The 15562-nt window shown below is 43.7% G+C and overlaps 3 protein-coding genes across 3 annotated transcripts; 1 reads left to right on the forward strand and 2 right to left on the reverse strand.

The window, feature by feature from the left end:
* The first annotated feature begins 2454 nt into the window (after positions 1-2454).
* On the forward strand, positions 2455-4654 carry LOC147216828 (trafficking regulator of GLUT4 1-like). Its single transcript, XM_086176769.1, has 3 exons — positions 2455-3455; positions 3599-3725; positions 3819-4654. Exons 1-3 carry the CDS (start codon positions 3063-3065, stop codon positions 3830-3832), a joined length of 534 nt encoding a protein of 177 aa, XP_086032895.1. The 5' UTR covers positions 2455-3062; the 3' UTR covers positions 3833-4654.
* Positions 4655-4789: 135 nt separating this feature from the next.
* Positions 4790-12541, reverse strand: LOC147216829 (Golgi SNAP receptor complex member 1-like). Its single transcript, XM_086176767.1, has 9 exons — positions 12482-12541; positions 11736-11841; positions 11324-11399; positions 11014-11121; positions 10779-10870; positions 8991-9065; positions 6505-6534; positions 6258-6340; positions 4790-5640 (listed from the first exon to the last, which is right to left on the reverse strand). Exons 1-9 carry the CDS (start codon positions 12525-12527, stop codon positions 5501-5503), a joined length of 756 nt encoding a protein of 251 aa, XP_086032893.1. The 5' UTR covers positions 12528-12541; the 3' UTR covers positions 4790-5500.
* Positions 12542-13073: 532 nt separating this feature from the next.
* LOC147216830 (beta-crystallin A1-like) lies at positions 13074-15130 on the reverse strand. Its single transcript, XM_086176768.1, has 6 exons — positions 15048-15130; positions 14669-14730; positions 14448-14566; positions 14213-14354; positions 13979-14121; positions 13074-13750 (listed from the first exon to the last, which is right to left on the reverse strand). Exons 2-6 carry the CDS (start codon positions 14705-14707, stop codon positions 13603-13605), a joined length of 591 nt encoding a protein of 196 aa, XP_086032894.1. The 5' UTR covers positions 14708-14730; positions 15048-15130; the 3' UTR covers positions 13074-13602.
* Positions 15131-15562: the final 432 nt, after the last annotated feature.

A 15562-nucleotide genomic window follows, 5' to 3' on the forward strand; every position in this document is an offset into this window, starting at 1 on the left:
CCGAAGTTATCTGTTCCTCCAGATCATGGTGTGTGACCGAGGTAACTAATGAAAAAAAAAAAAAAGATATTATTAGATTGCTTTTCCAGGGTTGTTTTCAGTGAATTTGAGCATCGTAACGCTGGGAACGAGGGAACGCTGCATCGGAAGGAGCGGGAGAGCTTGGCTGCTAATCTGTAGCGTGATCTTGTGTGCATCTCGAGTCTTTTCCTACATATCAGCTCAGTTCACCCACTTACTCACAGCTGATGGCACACACTACACCCACCAACCGTGCGTGCGTGCGTGCGTGGCTGGCTGCACGCCACCTCATACCCACACTGCTGCGAGGAAAAAAAAAAAAAAAAAAAGGGAGAACAGAGGAAATCTAAACAATCGCTTCTTCTCATTTTGCAGGAGGACAAAGCGAGAGGGAGTGTGTGAGCCCTTAAAACCGGACCGTCCGTCCGCCCGTCTGTCGATCCCGGCTGTTTTCGGGAAAAAGGCTGGCTGTCAAACCTGGCTGGCGGACTCCCAGAGCTCCCTCACCCTCGGCCCCAAACGGCTGACACACAGCAGTTCTTCACTGGCAAGCTTTATGTTCCTGTACAAATGCTAAAGCTGCCAGCTGAAGAACTGCTCTGGTCAGCCCTGCCCCGGATGACTCAAGAATAGGAAGCAGATGGGGGGGGGTCGTAGGAGGAAGCCTGCGGAACTGGACGCTTCACACACTGGTTTCTCTCGGGACATTAACAAGTGGTCTTATATGAAGCCCGTTGAATGAAAGTTTAATCTGCTTTTACAAGTGTAGCCTTTGTCTTGGCATTGTGATCTGTAATTTGTGCTATTATCCTATAATAAAAACATATTTCGCAAAACTGTTGTCGTGTAAAAATAAGAAAGCACACGTTGTACCATGAGACATGCCGCAGCCACGCTTATGGATTCTGTTCACACAAAGTAGCCTGTTTTTTTTTTTTTTTTTTTTTTTTTTTTTTTCAAAAAATGTGAAACCCTATCTGTTATTAAAGGGGAACAAGAATGAATCACAGTAAATTTAGATCTAAAGATGCTGACTTGGACTGAGATGAGTAGGACTGGGGAATAATTGTATGTTCTTTGTTCTCTGGGTTACTAATCGCCACGTTAAAACATCAGAAACCTCAGGCTTGCATGAATCCTTCTTAGATTCTAATTAAATCCAGTGCATGATGGGAAACCAGAGGGTGGGAAAAAAAAAAAGATCTAATGTCTGTCCCGGGCCTGAAGGCTTCACCTGCAGTTTCAAAGGGTTATTTCAAGATCTATCTTCAGATCAGGGAAGTCACACGCTTATTAAAAAAAGAAAAGGGGGGTGTAGCTCTCTTTTTGTGGTCAATCAGATTGTAAAGCGACTAATCGTTGCGCAAGTAAGTGCGTGAGGTTGTTTGAAACAAGACGGGAAGTACAGACGCACTAGGGTCAACGACCTTTGGGGTTTGGGCGATGTTGCTCGGTGTCTCCGCTAGATGGCAGAAAAACACGTAAACCAACGTTGGAAAACCCGCGGGGCTTTATGACAGGATTAACCAATCTGGATTCTTGATTCCCATGGGAGGAACCGCTTCCCCCGTGGATTAGGAGTCTCTACAATTCTCTTCTCCATCTTCCTCTACTTCTTCTATCCTCATGTAACATTCACTCTGTGTTACATGATGTGAATGGGGTTCCACACCACCAGTCCTTCACAAAATCCGGATGTTCATTGGAGGCCCAGGTTGAGGAGGTGTGCCCACGTGCAACATATCCCATCACACAAAAATGGTTAAAATGGTTTTGGTTCAATTTTTGAGGAATAAAGCCTGAGAAACTTGAACATAACAAACAAACACAGCAGGCCTACTAGTTTTTTTTTCTGCCAGTCTTAATGAGACTTAGAACTCATTTTTGGGCCAAGCAGCAAACTCTTATCAACCTTTATCATCTTAAAGGCCCAAAATATCAAGCAAAATGGATCTCAGCAGAAATTTGTGTGTATTTCACTAGTACATGACAGCTGTTGTACTCACGAATTAAGTTAGAACCCCTCGCTTGCAGGAAAAAGCTGCAGTTTATAGGCTAAAAAGCTCTAATGTATACAGTGTATCTTGAGCATGATTCACAGAACAATGTCCAACTCTTAGATACAGCGAGATTGGGCAGAAGGGTACCTATCAAACATTCAGAACATTATGACAATTACATTAATATACTGGAGTGATATTCCTCTGCATTAACAGAGTGCAGCGTATAGTGGCCTTAAACTGAAAACTACAAGCGATTTTCATACACTGACTGATCTCCGTTGGTATTTGGACAAACACTAGTTGGTCATAGATGTCTGACAGGCACATTTTCAATTTGGTTTTCAAAAAACATCCAGAAAGGTTAACATTCTTTGCGTGGATCCTCGGATCAACTTTAACTTTAGCCACGCAGGACAAAGCAAAGTGTTTTGTTTTGTTTTTTTTTAGTTTTTTCCAGGTTGGCCTGAGTCAGCGGGGCATATTTTAGAGGGTTCATGTCGTGGATCCATCTTCCCCATGCATTGCCTGCCGTCCTACATGCTGATCCAGCCGACGCGCTCGGCGTGCGTAAAAGGAAAGCTTTTACGCACCGCGACTGTTCACTCCGAAAGAGGTTTAAATGTGTTTTTTTTTTTTTTTTGCATTGTCACACGCCTCGCAGGGTGCATAAGTAGGCCTTCGACGCTGGGGATGCGCCGTGGAGTTGAAAGGATGCGGTAATACCTCACTACATAATAGAGGAGGGTGGAGGGGAAATGAAGGGAAGGGAAGGGGGGGGATAGGCGAAAGCGTGCGTCCGGACGTTCACAAGTCAGCGGGATAGAGACTCAGACATCAATAACATCTCGCTCCGCACGAAGAAATGTTAATGGAGTTGCTTAATTAAGTTGCCGTGAAGGACTTTCCCCGAAATTTGACGAGAGTTCCTTCTGGATGACCCTCCCGATGGAGAACATCTGAAGGGAGTCTCTTCAGCATCTCCATCCACCGGGAAGCGCAGACAACAACACTCGGGAGGTTTGCTTTCACGCACCAGTGATGGCCATCAATACCGACGCCGCCTTCGAGAAAAGCGCCCTCGGCGAGAGGGAAGCCTCCAACCCCACGGACTTCCAGGACACGGAGAAGCTGCTGCGCGCCGTGACCAGCGAACCCACGGGCCAGAGCAACATCAAGCCGTCCGACTCGTTCTCCCTCAACATCAAGGGGAGCGTCCGCTCCCTGGACGCGGACCAGGACGGACACAGATCGCCGCTCAAGTCGGGCTCCGTGGGGCATCTGGCGACCCCACCCACGCCCTCGTCCCGACTCAGCCCGGGCCCGCAGCCCGCCTCCTCCTCCCCCCCGCAGAGCTACCTGTGGCTCGCCGTTCTGTCCTGCTTCTGTCCCGCCGTCCCGCTCAACATCTGCGCCCTGTGGTACGCAAGTGTGGTGAGTGCCGTGCGTCTCATCGCCCCATTTTTTTCTGGGTGTATGTGTGTGTTTGTGCGACTTGCCTCAGCTGGGAGTACTACAGGTGTTTTTTTTTGTTGTGAGAAACTGACGATGCGCGTCTTTTTTTCCCCCTCCGTCAGTCGAGATCCGTCCTTCACTCGGGAGACGTAGACAGAGCCCGGAAGTACGGGCGTCTGTCGATGCTGCTCAGCTGCCTGGCGATGCTCCTGGGTGTGGCGGTCATCATCTTCATCGTGTTTACAATAGGTACACCACCCCCACCCCCTCACACACACACACATACAAACACACACATGCACACACACTAAAGTTGTGAACGCCCTCTTTTCTCCGTGTCAGAGATCCGGAAATGAAAGGCGCGTCGAGGAAGGAGCGACAGTTTCCACCTGATCTCGAATTTTGCACAGAAGAAGAGAGGGTGATTCGTCCTGAAGATGGAAAAAGCACAACGTTTTATTAAAGAAAAAAAAAAAAAAAGAAAAAACAAGACTTATCACACGACCTACCGCTTTTTTCTGCTACAGGTAAAAGAGTGAAGATCTTTCAAAATGTTTCTCTTTTCTTTCGTTTTTGCGTCCACCTGGCCCAAGAATTCCACAAACTCAGGAACAAAGTAAAGAAATCCAGGGCCATGCAATCCTGTGGTGTAACTATACTCTTAAATAGTAGTTCTCCTCCAGCATCTGTCTTAATTTTGCTCATCCGATCAAAAGGAAAGATTTCAAATCGGATGTTAAAAAAAGAAAATTCAACTTTGAAATCAGAAAACTCATCACTCTCGAGCCGAGACGCCGCCACTGCCTGCCCTCTTTCTCTTCAGATCTGCAAAAACTATGGATTCCATCTGCTTTCTGATTTATCAACATGGGACTTCTGGGAATTAAAAAAAAAAGAGATGACATCAAACACTGAATACCGTCAAGTTTTAATCCCCATTACATTCATTGCAAAAAAAGCTCTTTCAAAACCTAAGGGATGTCTTCCAAGACCCACAGCAAGGCTGGTCCTGGACTCGATTCACGAAAGTCATCAGACAGATTCCATTGTAGTCCAGGACCAGGCTTGATCTGGTGCCGGCCCGTCGTGATATATTTTGCGTGCTACTGTGATAAACTGACCAGATTCCCGTCCAGAGTGGACTGCTAGGATCTATAAACTCCACTGTTTACATATACTGCAAGAAATGAATGGGGCTGCAGCCCCTGTATGCACTCTGATGTTAATGTTTCTATATTTATACTGTACGATTGGTTTATTGTGCCATAGTTTTGCATGTCTGAAATAAACATGAATGAGCATGACCAAGTGGCAAGTGATCTTATCGCCTTCATTTTATTAAGACGATGCCCGTATCATAGAAAGTGTGAGGCACCGGTGAGAAAGAAAACAAACATACCATACCATACAATGCAACAGTCACGAAGAGACAGAATCAAAACAAAGACATGAATTGCAATGAAAAAATCCCTAGATGTAAATTAGCATTCACTAATTTTCTGTAGTTTGGGAGTTTGGATTTTTAAAAAGTTTTGTAAATCAAATAGTCTGCCTTATTCAGAACTCATTCATTCATTATCTCTACTGCTCATCTTGCACTCAGGTTTGTGGGGGTGCTGGAGCCCATTCCAGCTGTCATTGGGCCACATAGAGATGTACAACCTTTCACTCGCTTATCTACAAGTCAGATAGAGACATACAATTATTCTCTCCCTCATTCACACGTCTGGCCAATTTAGTCTCCAATGAACCTCCTCAATGACATTGGACATTGGGGGGTGGCAGGGGTCCAGGAGGAAACCCAAGCAGACATGGGGAGAACATGAAAGAAAGGACCCCTGTCAGGATCCAGCAAGGGCATTCTTGCTTTGAGATGGGAGTGCTAATCACTGCACCGCCCTAGTATAATTTGCAAAACAATAAACTCCCAGAGTTAAGATTTCATGTGGTAGTTGCCTCTTCCTTTTTTTTTACCCTGTTGTACCCTGTCCAGCTCAAATGGAGACTTATTGTTTTTGGGTCAGTCAGATGACCGGTGCATCAGTGGACAAGTACAGCAGGAGGAGGAACGTACAGATGCCAATCAGCCCGCCGAGGATTAAAGTGTCCCGCCTCTTGCGCAAATTGATTTTCTGGATGAGACTGTTGATGGTGGGGAAACGATCTGAGGGGTGGGAGAGCATGATGAAGGAAAATAAGATCTAAGGAGGGTTTTCCCTTCGCGGCGGTCAATAGGAGGTATAAAGCAGCAGGGAGATTACGTCAGTGGGAGTGGAAAATAAAAAAAGAAGAGATAGAGACTAATGGCGGTGCGCTCAGAGCGTCACACCTGTGTACTGAAGGCGAGGCCATATTTTACATGTGTTTTGGTCAGTTCATGTGCAGCTGAAGCAAAAACACAGAATTAAATTCATTCAGACCTAGTCAGTGACATCAGGTGACGAGCAGGGGGGGAACTATTTAAAGAAAAACAATAAATACAAGAAGTCATTCAGCCATCCATCCATCCATCGATCATCTACCGCTTATCCTGCAGTCAGGGTCGCGGGGATGGTGCAGCCCGGACCAGTCACCAGGCTAACGCAGGGCCACATATAGAGACAAACAACCTTCACCCTCTCACTCATACATCTGGGCAATCTGTCAAATGTATTCCAATGAACCTCCTTCATGTTTTGGGACTGTGAGGGGCAGGATGCTTTGTGCTTATGAGGCAGAAGCGTGAACCAACATGCCATTGTGCAGCCCCTACGAGAAGTCATATGAAAGAAAAAAGGATACTGGCCAGAGTTGTGACCCGAGTTTGGATAGACTTCAGTGTCCCACGCTGAAATGTGATGCTGTCTTTGGTAGCCATGGCGATACTAGACGGAGAGGAACAATCGGGATTAGTCCTTGGGGAGGGTAGCGGGGGTGTGGCTGTCTCTCACAGTTGCACATGAACTTTGCAAGGATGTTTCGGCGGTGAGCCCAAAACAGAGAGGTAAGGTGGTGAGCTCTAAACGACAGAGCGGTGCTGGGTACTTACCTGATTGCGCTGTCGATGAGTCTGTCAGAGCTGTGGAGGTGAGGCACATGAGGAGGTTAGTATAGATCCACCGCCTTCCCCAAATGAAGTTAACTCCCTTTTAATTGAAATACAGTACTTTTCAAAATGAGACTTGACACAGCAATTTAGCCATAAAACTGCTGCTTAACAAGACACATTTTTGAGAAAGTCAGACTGTGATTGGTCAAATCCCTATCACATCATACACAGTAAGTACATCGTAAACACATGTTTCAACTGCACAAATCTGGCGGTGCTGGACATCAGTGCTGCATCCCAGGCTGTTGTTTTTTTTTTGTTGTTGTTGCACATTTACATCGGATGCCATTAGCTGCCGAGGGGAGTGACGGACAGAGCAGTGCGGGGCTGAGCAGAATAATGAGGGCGGCAGCGTGCATCCTGGTTGACTCCACTGGAGACCAAAAATCAATACCGCGCTTTATACTTCCTCCATCAGTCCGTCCACTCCCTCAGATATCTCTCTATTCACTGCTCGCCTCTCCTCTGAGTTCTTGCCATTCATTTGCCAGCGGTGTTTGTAGGTGATGCTGCATATTTGGTTTACATTTCACTCAAAATGCTCGCAGCCAGGGCTCGGGGATGTTAAGATCCATTTCAAATTCTTTGATGTTTATCAATGTGTTTTTTTCCCTTTGATTATTTCATATCTGTTGACAATATATAAACAAAAGAAAAAATTCTGTTATTTCCATCGGGACGAAGCCGTGAGTAAATTGGCATCATGAACTACAATCAAAAAAAGAAATAACCCTCCCAAAACATTGACGACACTGCTAGAAAATCTTCAAGACAAGTGCAAATGATTACATCTTCTAAAAGTCAATAGAAAATGAGCAAAAAACAATAAAGAATTAATAAAAGAAAGCTTTCTATTAAAGACATTGTATTGAAATGATGACTGTACTGATACTGTACAACGAAACCTTCACAAGCATTTGAATAAAAACAGAATTTAATTACTCAATCTCTCAGGCGATTTTCAATGTTAAAGCTGATATAATGAAATCTATCCATGTCAGATAGAGGTTTTGCAAACATCATCAAATTCATTTTTCCCCGCGTATCAGCCTGCACCTAATCAAAACAACCCCACCTGTGGGAGTATCAGTTAACATGTGATGCTCAGTGCCTCCCGCAGAGTCTTGTGGGATCAAGAATTGAGGAGGGCTGGGCATTAAGTCACATTCATTATTTTAAATCCTTTTGTTTAAAAGGAGACAAACATCGACTTAGATCCTAATTGATCCTGTATTAGTTTAGGCTAATTCGCCCCTCCCTGAGGGTTCTTTTCATGCATGGGAGAAATATCAACAAAGCAGCAGGTGCGAGCTCTCATCTCCTGTCGCCACAGCCTCGGACCGCGCTCTGTTTGTAACCCGAGACTTTGTATCGAGGGCGGGCTGTATCTAGACCCCTGCCCAGGTATCGCCAGTGTCATGCTCATCGTAGAATGACTTTACAGATTGGTTTCACGCGAACCGCTTGTGATATAAATCAGCCCCGCTGGACATTAATCTCATGGGTGATGCATACATATACGGATTTCCTCCCCACTGATTGTCAACCTACTTCTCAAAAAGATGCTCAAAACCGTGGCGTCTGATTATTAGCAGGTGGTTGGCCTCTTGTGGGACAACCCTCCAGGATTTTCAGGAAATTCAAGTTGTGCTGACCCGCCTTTATGTACACTGGTTACAATACAGGCGTTGATTTATATAGCACTCCGCGGAATAATATGGCATCAGATTCAACCGCCTTCATTTAGTAAATAAGATAAACTCAGTCTTGCAATTTAACAGTAAACCCAGAAGAGACCCAGAAGTTTAAGCAGCCTTATATTTGCGGGAGAGACAAGACTATGATTGGATACGAGGACATCTAACCTGAGATCTCTTGAGTGGCTGCTCGGCTAACGGATGAGAAAAGGGTGTTAAAATAGTCCAGGAGTGTGAACATGAGGGAAAGAAATACTCTGTCTGGTTTTATGGATGGCAGCAAATCACCAAGTCAGCTGAACATCTTTTCGTTATTGTTTCCTGTTTTGAGTGGATGACTGAGTTAGCATGGCTGGCCTCGCCCACGTGATGAACGCATTGCTGTTCAGACGTGATTCACCTTAATTCTTGTCACGATGATACAATTATCACCCCATCTCTTCCTATATGTCAGCTGTTAATATTCTCATGTTCGAGTTTTGTTGCCAAAGGCCACATTGCTATCATGAGAGAAGAAGATGAAAGATCAGTATCAACTTGTAGTGTCAACATTTTACCATTATTGCTTGTATTAATACTTTCCAATATAAGATGAGATTTAGTGCACAATAACGCAAAGGATTTTTACTAATGTTCTTGTTTAATTCTGACCTAGGTTTTCTTTCCTGGCGTGGCAGTGATACGATACCGTAAATAACAGATTTGTGGATAATATGAAGGGGTGCTTACTTTATCAGATGCTCATGTTCCTTCAGGAAGAGATCGGACCGCTTGCTGCTCGTCCCTGAGGAGTTTTTGTAGCTCCTGCGCAATAAAACAGATGCAATGCATTATTGGATGCTGGGCTGAACACTGGCTCTGGGATGCGTCAAAAACAAAAGGTTCATTTTTAAGGATGTGAAGTTACCTGAGAATATACAATGCTCTTACTGATTTTAGGACTTAGGGATAAATCATGAGGACTGAAAACTCTCGATCCATTTTGTTTAATATGAAGTAAGACCAACACACGCACAAAATATTCTAAGTGATGTTTGATTTATGGAAACAGCAGTTGCTTAACAAGACTACAGGTATTCTGTTCGTCTATATACTGAAAATGAAAAAAGGGACAATCAGACTTCTTTTTGTGAAGAGCCCCTAGTTACCTTAATTAACTCACTGATTTGTTTTCTGCACAGAGGTAGACTGTTAGGAACCAAATTCCATTCAGAAAACAGTCATTTTAACCATTTCCTGTCATGTTGAGTGAAAAAGAAGGAAATAGTAATTTGTATGAATGATGAAAACAGCTGATCGCCATCCGTGATTTGCAGCCACTTTGACCACTTTGTGTCCAAACAGCTTCCAAATTGAAGTTTCTACCAAAAACAGGCTTCTCCCTGGCTTTTTCTCTGGCCTGAGTGGAGGTTTAACCTCTCTCAGATGAACCGATGACTGAATGCTGAATACCTACTTCCTGCTTTGAGGCTTTTAAGTGATTAGAGCTGCTTAACCCACACACACTGTCCTCTGTCTAATATTTACACTATCTCATCCCTATTTGGAGTACTAATCAGTTCATCATCTGAAGCTCCTCTTTCTTCACCTGTAACCCCCATCCATCTATATGCCCATGATAAATATTCACCGACTGCTGTTGTATTTGTAATCAGTCAGAATCAGATCAAAAGGAACTCAATCTCTCAGTGCTTCTCTCTCCCTCCCATCCAATGATAAGACTGCTCTGTGCATCAGGCGGGCCAGATGTAACCACTCTTCTCCGCTTCGGATGAATGAAAGCCTTGCGGTTTGATTTACTGTAGGAGGCACTTAGGAAAGACATCCCCAGAGACACAGAGGGAGGCAGACAGAGACACAGAGTGAGAGAGAGGAAAAGGGAGGGAGAGTGAAGAGAGAGTGAAGGGAGAGCGAGAGAGAGAGAGAGATTGGCAAGTAATAGGTGCCTTTTATTAGGAGATTAACTTCATAAAAGGAATGGACACAATCATGGAGGGGTTTTTCCAACAAAGTGAACATGTCTGCCTCCTACTGGTTTATGACGGCATTATAAATATCACGAATGGATGTAATTATGAAGGAATACATATCATTTTCATTTCTTTTGATTTTTATCGTTATGGTAGAAATTTTTGAACAAAAATGTCAAATATTTCACCAACTCAAAAACCCTCATTCTCCTCAAAAATGATCATTCATACAACAAGTGCACACATTCATCCTGCATACCTTTGAACCTCAGTTGATCCTGTGAAACATTAACCATTGGGATGCAACTCAATAATTAGTGAAATTTCTCAGTTGATACCCACAACAATTTACTGTTCCTAAGGTTGATTTTGAAGTGATTTTCATTTTTTTATAACTTAACCTAGACACCATTGATACTGACACAAAAGATGCTGTCATCACTAATTCTAATAGGCGACATGTCCAAAATGAGTAAAACAGAGAAAACTCACACTGATTTGATCACAATAGACCAAGTTATTTGCAGAATGGCATGAGGGTGCTTACTCAATGTCTCTATGAATGGATCCCAGCAGGTCCTCTCGCTGTCGCAGGCTGTAGAAGTTACTTTTTGTTTTATGGTACTCATGGGTGTAGTCCTTCCGTAGCCCAGGTGAATATGCAAATCAATAATTAAAAACCACTCTTTATAATATTTATTGTATAAAATATTGAAAATAATCAGTTTTGACAGATGATCAAGGTGAGTAAGTGATAAGAAAGGAGAGCTCAGTGTTTTTACCTGTAAGATATCTCTGTGTCTCTGTAAAGTGTGCACCAGCCCTGAGTTATGTGAAGAAGATCCTGGCATGTTTGTGTATTCAGCCATTTTTTCATTGAGTGCTGACAGCTGTCAATCAAAGAGAGAAAACTAACATCAAAACAAATCATTTTCTTATTTCTGGAAGTGGCTGAACTTTAAAAGTTTTATGGATATGGTACATCCACATACTGCTCATTCACATTTAAATCTACAGTAAATTCGGCCCTTGAAATGTTTTTATCTTCCAATCTTAAGTTTTCATTGTATTCGATTATAGTGATTTACTTACTTCAGCCAAGAGTTGCTCAAGCTCAGTAGTCATGAGGGCAAGTCTATTGTCATGAAATGAGCCGATTGAGTCCGACCTGACATGATGAGAGAAAAGGTTCACTTAATCTAAAAATAGCAGTGAATATGCAACAATCAAATGCTTGTGAAAATACCATAAAAAAAAACAAGTAATCAAGCAAAATTATTCACATAATATTCTTACTTTCAAACAAAGTTCTTTAAATTTTGCAACGTAAGTTTCATGAGTTTGAGTAAATAGTAACAATGGTGGTAGATGGCGAAGAAATGTTTAAGAATCGTGTTGCTGTCTTTCACAATCTCTGGCCTTGCATTCCATTCAGTGATTTAGATGAAATACAAATATATATACAAATAAAAATATATCATATGGTGAGGACTGTCCCTCCGACCTGGTCTGCTGGTCCTTGTTGCTGCTGTAACTGGTACAGAGTTTACTGAAGGAAACCAGCTTGATGTCCAGCTCATTCCCCACCTGCCTGGCCTGTTTACGTAAATCTGCCGGATGAAACAGTAAAGAAGAACATTTTGAAGTTTTCAGAAACAACTGGCTTGAAAAGTGGTTGTCATAATAGCCCTGTAACATTTTATCACGGTCAGAAATCTAAATATGTATAAGTGCACCGGCTTTTTAACAGGTGGTTAGTCATCTGTCAAGTATCACATTGTGTGCTGGCTCTGTAGATAAATAAACCTTGCTTTTCCCTCAAAGATAGGAAATATCTTTGTGTCCACCCTGTTGGAACTGAGATTGACGGAATGGGTTAAATCTGCTGCCCTCTCTTAGTTGAGGTTCCTTTCAGAAAGACTAAATATTAGCCTTTACAGTTTCAGAAGCTGACTCCAGGTCAATTTTTAGGGATCTAAAATGTATAACCACTACACAGTCTTCGGCCGTTTGACTTGTCATCCTCGCCATCTTCATAGCTGCACTTTATTGGCGTGATTTGTGGCGTCTATCAGAATATGACTTTTATGCTAACAGGTTAGCATGAACTTAGTTTAAGATATCTCTTTCGAGCGGAAATAAAGCAACAAGCGTTAGACACGGTTCGCTTGGAATGGTGAGTAACACTGAAACGTGGTACATGCCGACATAAGTTACTTTTTTTGTAAAAATAGTTCTTGAAGAAATTACCTTCCCAATAGTTGCTGCTGGATGCCATCTTTGCAGACGTCACCATCTGCCGTCAACCGGAAGACCTGAGAGTTTACCGACGAGCAGCGACCTCTAGTGGCACTTATTCACAAGCGCATCGAGCAGCTTGCGGGGGATAATTTATGCTAATTGAATTGACAAACGTGCATTTCTGTGTTTATGAGTGTATAAACAAATTTAATTGTCAAACCTGTAAGTCCACCATTTTCATACTGTTCTTGCTATTTAGGTGATTCTTCTCTCCTGGTTTGTATTCAGTGCAAGGAAAAAGCTTGGAGGTGAATGCTGTTAGTGTACGTGCACATCTTATTGTGCACAATCAGGCAGCGTGATATGTTTTATCAGCTTAATACAGAAATCTAATGTTTCTACTAGGGTATAATTCAATACAGCAGCATATTTTTTTGTGGTCAAACTTTCAAGGGAAATGGAAAATATACTTTTGACTTATTTTATTCACATTTTCCGACAGCCCGTCATATCCTAGATGTATGTTTGCTAGATCTAAATCATGATTTAAAGGGAAATCAAATGAGGGATGATGTTGGAAGAGAAGCACAAGAGACAGATGTGATTGAGGAACTTGTCACTCGAACCGTGATTCTCTCCATTTTCTTTGCTCATTCTCTTTATTCATCGTCTTGAACACAGGCAGTCATGGATATCACAGTAACAGCTAGACTCGTGATTGAGTTGATGTAGAAGACAATGACGATGATGATGGCGCCATGGATGGCGGAGGTTAAAAAGAGCAAAACCTTTGAGGTGTTTTCACCATTCTTGCGACCCATTTCGGCAGATGGGGCCTCTCTTTCACACTGATCAGCTTTTTCTTTCAATTCTGTCGCTCCTAAATTCTGTCTTTCTTACATCTTTCCTTTTTTTGGTGTTTCTTTAAAAATACAAAAGTGCTGTGACCGACAGTAAGCACCTGAAGTCCAGCCCAAGATCCTGCTTTGACTTGCCAAACCAGAGAATCCGGGGAGGGGCGTGGGGTGGGGGTGGGGGTGGATGGGGGAGGAGGTGCAGGGATGGTAGTGCAAGAGGAGGGAGAAGGGAAGGACTGGGAGATGAAGAGGTGTGAAGGAAACGCTCCCCTCTCAGTGCTGGATCCTCCTGATGGACTGGATCTGTGGAGTCTGGGCATGAGAGCCAAACTCACGATAACACTTGAACTCTCCTCCACGGACGTCGGACTCCAGAATGTACTGGTGGCCACGGTAACCAGGGTACTGGTAGCAAACAAAGCTGCAATGACAAAACATCGCTAAATGAATATTACCAATTGCATATGATTGTAAACAGTACTGTAAACAGTCATGGGTATTATTAATGTTGAAGTAACAAATTACGGAGTGCAATTAGAAAAATAATCATTTTGTTTTTGAAAACTACTTGAGATATTTTTGAGAATCGGCTCCAACACTTTGTGTTAGTGGTTTGAAACACTGTCGTGGTGAGAGAAAAGGGACTTACGCTCCGCTCTGGATGAGCATGGATCCAACCTCATTGTTCAGCCAGCCCATGGCCTGCAGAGATGGGTAGTCATCGGACAGCTCAAACTGACGGCCCATCATGTTCTCGAGCTCGAAGATAGTCATACGAGCTTCCTTATGGTTCTGTGAGAGGAAAAGAAATGAGGATTCAACACAACCTTACACAAGTCTGGATGGCTGCAGGCTGTGAGGCCGGTTTCTATTCGGAGCTCACAGCGGAGCAGATGGGCCTGAAGGAGATCATCCTCTCAGTGCGGTAAGAGTTGCTGCCGCTGTAGGCCTCAAAGCGAGGATAGTCTCCCTTCTCCAGGACGAACTGCTGGCCACAGAAGCTGGAGTGCTCATAGCCCACCCAGCTGAGAACACGAACAAGAATAAAGTATCTGTAAGCGCCGACTCAATCTAAATAAAAGCTTTGCCGTCCGTTCATTCTCCATCGGGATACGTACGCGCCGCACTCCACCTTCAGGGAGCGGATGTTGTCCATCCCGCACTCCATGATGTTCTGGCAGCTGGCGGTGAACTCCATGCGCTTTCCCTGGAAGTACTCCTGATCGTACACGGTGATCTGCACAACACGGGAGAATCAAACGGGAGCTCAGGGGACCGCCACTGACTTTTAAACTACTCCTAAAGAAACACACGTGTGGAAACACGACCATTATCTCACCTTCCAGGGACCCATTGGTGTGGGAGTTGTCAAAGCCATGTTGTCCTTTTTTTCAGTATCACCTGTAGGGACATGAAAGTATAGCCATAAAAAAAAAAGAACCGCATCGTAATCGGACTTGATTTCTTCTTCACTGAGCGAGCCGTCACCCTTCATGGCTTCTACATCTACAGGGCTTGGCTGCGCTAGTTCCTTTATCGTGTAACTTCCCCTTCATTTGTTTTATTTCTTGAAACAATTCCTCCGTTTGCAATCACGCAAACTCCACCTTCGCTTAGATTAATGAATATATGATGTTTTGTTGTATCAAAGGCCCATTTCTACAACTGACTTGGAAAAACCCGCTATGTTGCTGTGCAGTTTAAGTAGCTTGACCTACCCAAACTGTTGAGCTGTGTGTCGCAGGGTTCCACTGACGGGTCTGCCTGGACAGTGTGTATGGGGGTATATATACACCGCGGGTGTCCGGGGCTGGGGGGCAGGCACGCCGGGACTCATGTCAGCATTTTGCTTTTGACTGCGTTGTTTTGTTGTGTGAGCCACAGAGGGGTTAACACACAGACACGCGGTGATTCATTCAAACACAAAGAGGCAAGGCAAGTGGCTATGCTGTGATACCTACGCCTGTGTGGTTTGTCTATACGCACCGCGGGGGTGCCGGTGAGGGGGGGCATGGCTGCTTTCTCCCTGTGGTGTGGCAAAACACCTGAGTGCATGTCTGATCAGTGGGAAGATGACAACTTTATTGATGATGAGGTTTTTTTTTCAGTTTCAGTCTTACTTCAGTTTGTGAAAACCTATGTTATATGACATTTTGGAGGTTTGTACATTGATGAAAAGTGCAGAAAAATTCTACTTAGAATCATACATTCATTAAAACTTTAGTGGATGCCT

This window comes from Fistularia commersonii, chromosome 29, assembly GCF_037954325.1.
Source record: "Fistularia commersonii isolate RoL2024-O1a breed Wild chromosome 29, RoL_Fcom_v1.0, whole genome shotgun sequence".
NCBI lineage: Eukaryota > Metazoa > Chordata > Actinopteri > Syngnathiformes > Fistulariidae > Fistularia > Fistularia commersonii.